Source organism: Geospiza fortis, unplaced genomic scaffold (assembly GCF_000277835.1).
Source record: "Geospiza fortis unplaced genomic scaffold, GeoFor_1.0 scaffold171, whole genome shotgun sequence".
In the NCBI taxonomy this organism is placed as follows: Eukaryota; Metazoa; Chordata; class Aves; order Passeriformes; family Thraupidae; genus Geospiza; species Geospiza fortis.
Window position 1 is genome coordinate 679,756 of NW_005054313.1, and position 2,840 is coordinate 682,595.

The 2,840-nt window shown below is 49.6% G+C and overlaps 1 protein-coding gene across 1 annotated transcript; it reads right to left on the minus strand.

Annotated features, from left to right (window-relative positions):
* Positions 1-444: 444 nt before the first annotated feature.
* Positions 445-2,834, minus strand: MRPL46 (mitochondrial ribosomal protein L46). The gene is made up of 4 exons (XM_005419582.2): positions 2,701-2,834; positions 2,183-2,375; positions 1,486-1,659; positions 445-891 (listed from the first exon to the last, which is right to left on the minus strand). Exons 1-4 carry the CDS (start codon positions 2,776-2,778, stop codon positions 641-643), a joined length of 696 nt encoding a protein of 231 aa, XP_005419639.1. The 5' UTR covers positions 2,779-2,834; the 3' UTR covers positions 445-640.
* Between the last annotated feature and the right edge of the window lie 6 nt (positions 2,835-2,840).

Consider the following 2,840-nt stretch of genomic DNA (forward strand, 5'->3'; position numbering starts at 1 on the left):
CACAGGGAGGCAGTGTGAGTGGGAAGGCAGCTGCCCATTCCTCATGGATCCGTGTCCTCCACAGCCACTGTGCATCACAGACTCCAGGCCAGAGGCAGCTAACACCAGAAGTTAATAAGCTGTGAATATCCCTGCTTACATCTCCCCAGAAACGCATCTTGTCCTGGCTGCTGTTCAGAAGAGTCTGTTCCCACCTGGACACACAGATAACCCTCCAGTGCTGCTCTTATCAGAGAGCAGGGACCAGTGATAAGCATAAGCTACAGCAAGGAGAAACCCTTTGAGGCTGAGCCTGTGGCAGGAGTCTGGAGAGGAAAGCAAACCTTCTGGGTAGCACAGCCCCAGGGAACCACACTCTTGGGAGAGGAAAGGATCACAACACACATTTCCAGAAGAGGTGGAGGAGGAGAATTCAACAAGAGCAAAGAACTCCCTCAGGAAAGCTTCACTTCTGAGTATAAATTTTAATATTTATTCAGTACAGGGCCAGTGAAGAGAACTGGGAAATAAGGCAAAGGCAAATTATCCTCCAGAGCCCAACTGAACATCTCCTACACCCAGACCATGCAAAGCAGCAGCCGTGCTCCTCCCTGGAGCCACGTCCCACACCTTCCCCATCTGCTGGAGCACAGGCCATTGCTCACAAGTCCAGGAGGAATCTATTGACTTTTTTCAGGTATTCTGACTGCAGGTAATCTCCCAGCTCCTTCTTTGTGACCCACAGGTAATCTGCCTTCAGCTTTGCCTGGGACAAATCACTGCTTTGGAGGAAGGCTTTGAAGAAGAAGACTTTGGCTCCCACGTTATTCTCAGTTCTGATGGCCCTGGGGAATTTATACTTGTAAATCCCATATGGTGCATTCCCCAGGACTTTGGCTTGAATGTGATCTCCTGCAAGAAGCCAGCAATGCAAGAGAAAGAGAGTAAGACATAAGAACATAGAACAACAATAACTGCTCCCCTGTATAACAACAACACTGTATAACCCATTCCTTGTATGTGGTTCAGACTGACTATTCCCTCTTTGGCAGAAATACTGACAACTGTGAAAAAAATGTGGTTTTTTCTCATGAAAAAACAGCTCATTGGCAGACCAGAGAGTCCTCTGAGAGTGGGAGCGGGAGGAAGGGGAGGGTATCCAGCTTTGCCAATTTCGAGTGAAAAGCAAGTACACGTGTTTGCCTTCATCACCCATCTGCCACAAAAGCAACTACAGGGCAACAACAGGGAACGAGAAGCCCAAAGCAATGCCAGACATTCAGGGGTGTCTGGTGAGACCCCCAAATGGCCCATGATGGCCAGATATGGCACTGCTGCTGCTGGCAGCCAGAGATCCCAACTCCCAGTGTGCCAGCCCTCTGCCACGATGTGCCTTTTCCCAGCAGATGGGAGAAGATTTCACTACAGCAGATGGCAAATATCCCTCAGACAGGGCACTGGAAGAAAACCACTGGGACAAACAAGAGGGAGGGTCAAGCTACACACCCAAAAACATAGCCATGGCTCGCTCAGCCGTGCTCCGTAGTGTCTCTCCAGGCTGCCACTCCACTTGAGGCAGGAGCCACAGCTCCTGGTTACCAATTTTCTGTTTCACCAGAAGCATCAGGTTGCTGTCCAGCTTCCTGTTCAACGACGTTCGATCGTTGCTTTTGTCAGCATCTGCCAAAAACCAACACATGCTGGAAACAAAGTCTCCTGGCAACATGCTCTGACTCCCTTGGTTATCAGCCCTCTGTGCCTCACACCCAGAAACAATACACAGATGTGGGTACATGGAATATGACAGAAATCTAGACAGGAATGCTCTCAGTTACTGTAGAAGTCATTGCAGGATTCAGCTGCTGTTTTCCTATCCAAAAGGACTCTATAACAAGCAGCCTAGATCTCTACCTTCACAAAAGTCAAGAGCACTAAGCAGAGCTTGGGAACCAAATGAACAAACATTTCTCTTGTCTGGAAACCACATCTATGTTCATCATTTTGCCCTGGTGAAAACACACTTTTTTGCAGCATGGGAACACTGATTTCCCTGTCAAACAGTTAACTGCACATGTGCTGCCACAGAGTCAAGACTCTCTCTAAAACAAACAAAAAAAGAGACCCAAAAATGCCTTCCTTCTACTGAATTGTACTCTGGCAAACAATCTGGGTGTCCTCACCCACCACGAACTCCAGGCTGTACCTGTTATCCGTGGAGCAGCTTTGAACCGCAGAAACTTCTGCTCCCACTTCTCCTCCAGGTCTTGAGCCATGATGACCGTCTTGCCAGGAGCTTCATCCTCGTCATACGAGCCTTCCATCTTCTTCTTGAGCTGCTCCTCCTCCTCCAGCTTACGCATTTCATGATCTGAATAGAGGCTCCTCTCCAGCTCTATCTAGAAAAGCAACATAAAGAATTCTTAAGCCACAAGCACTATAAGTATTAGCAAACAGAATTAAATTATTTCCAATTCAGGAAAGTAAGGCAATAGGAATTTCCTGAGGTTGAATGGGGCGTGTGAGAGGGACACCAACACCATGGAGACGACCATGGGGACACCTCTAACACCCATGAGATGTGGTGTAAATCGCACGCAGAGCACTCGGGGAGCAACATCACACACGGTGTGTGCGAGGCCACCAGCCCCTGATGTTCCTCTCCCCTCACGCCTCAGACTGAAGGCGCCATTTCCCCATCCACACACACACATCCCCCTCTACCTGCTCCATGAGCGCCGCCACCTCTTCCTCCTCCTTTTCCAGAGGCTGCGTGATTCGGGGAAGCCTCAACAAGCACATGGCCCCAAAAAGCCTCCAGGGGCGCCGCGCGGCAGCGCTACAAACCCAGCGAGCGCTGTCCG

Excerpts from the sequence above, each read along its gene's own strand:
- MRPL46 (XM_005419582.2), bottom strand. The coding sequence starts at position 2,778 with ATGTGCTTGTTGAGGCTTCCCCGAATCACGCAGCCTCTGGAAAAGGAG. Across the intron at positions 2,376-2,700 it reads TGGCGGCGCTCATGGAGCAG|ATAGAGCTGGAGAGGAGCCT; the intron begins GTAGAGGGGGAT and ends TTGCTTTTCTAG. Across the intron at positions 1,660-2,182 it reads AGCTGCTCCACGGATAACAG|ATGCTGACAAAAGCAACGAT; the intron begins GTACAGCCTGGA and ends GGTTTTTGGCAG.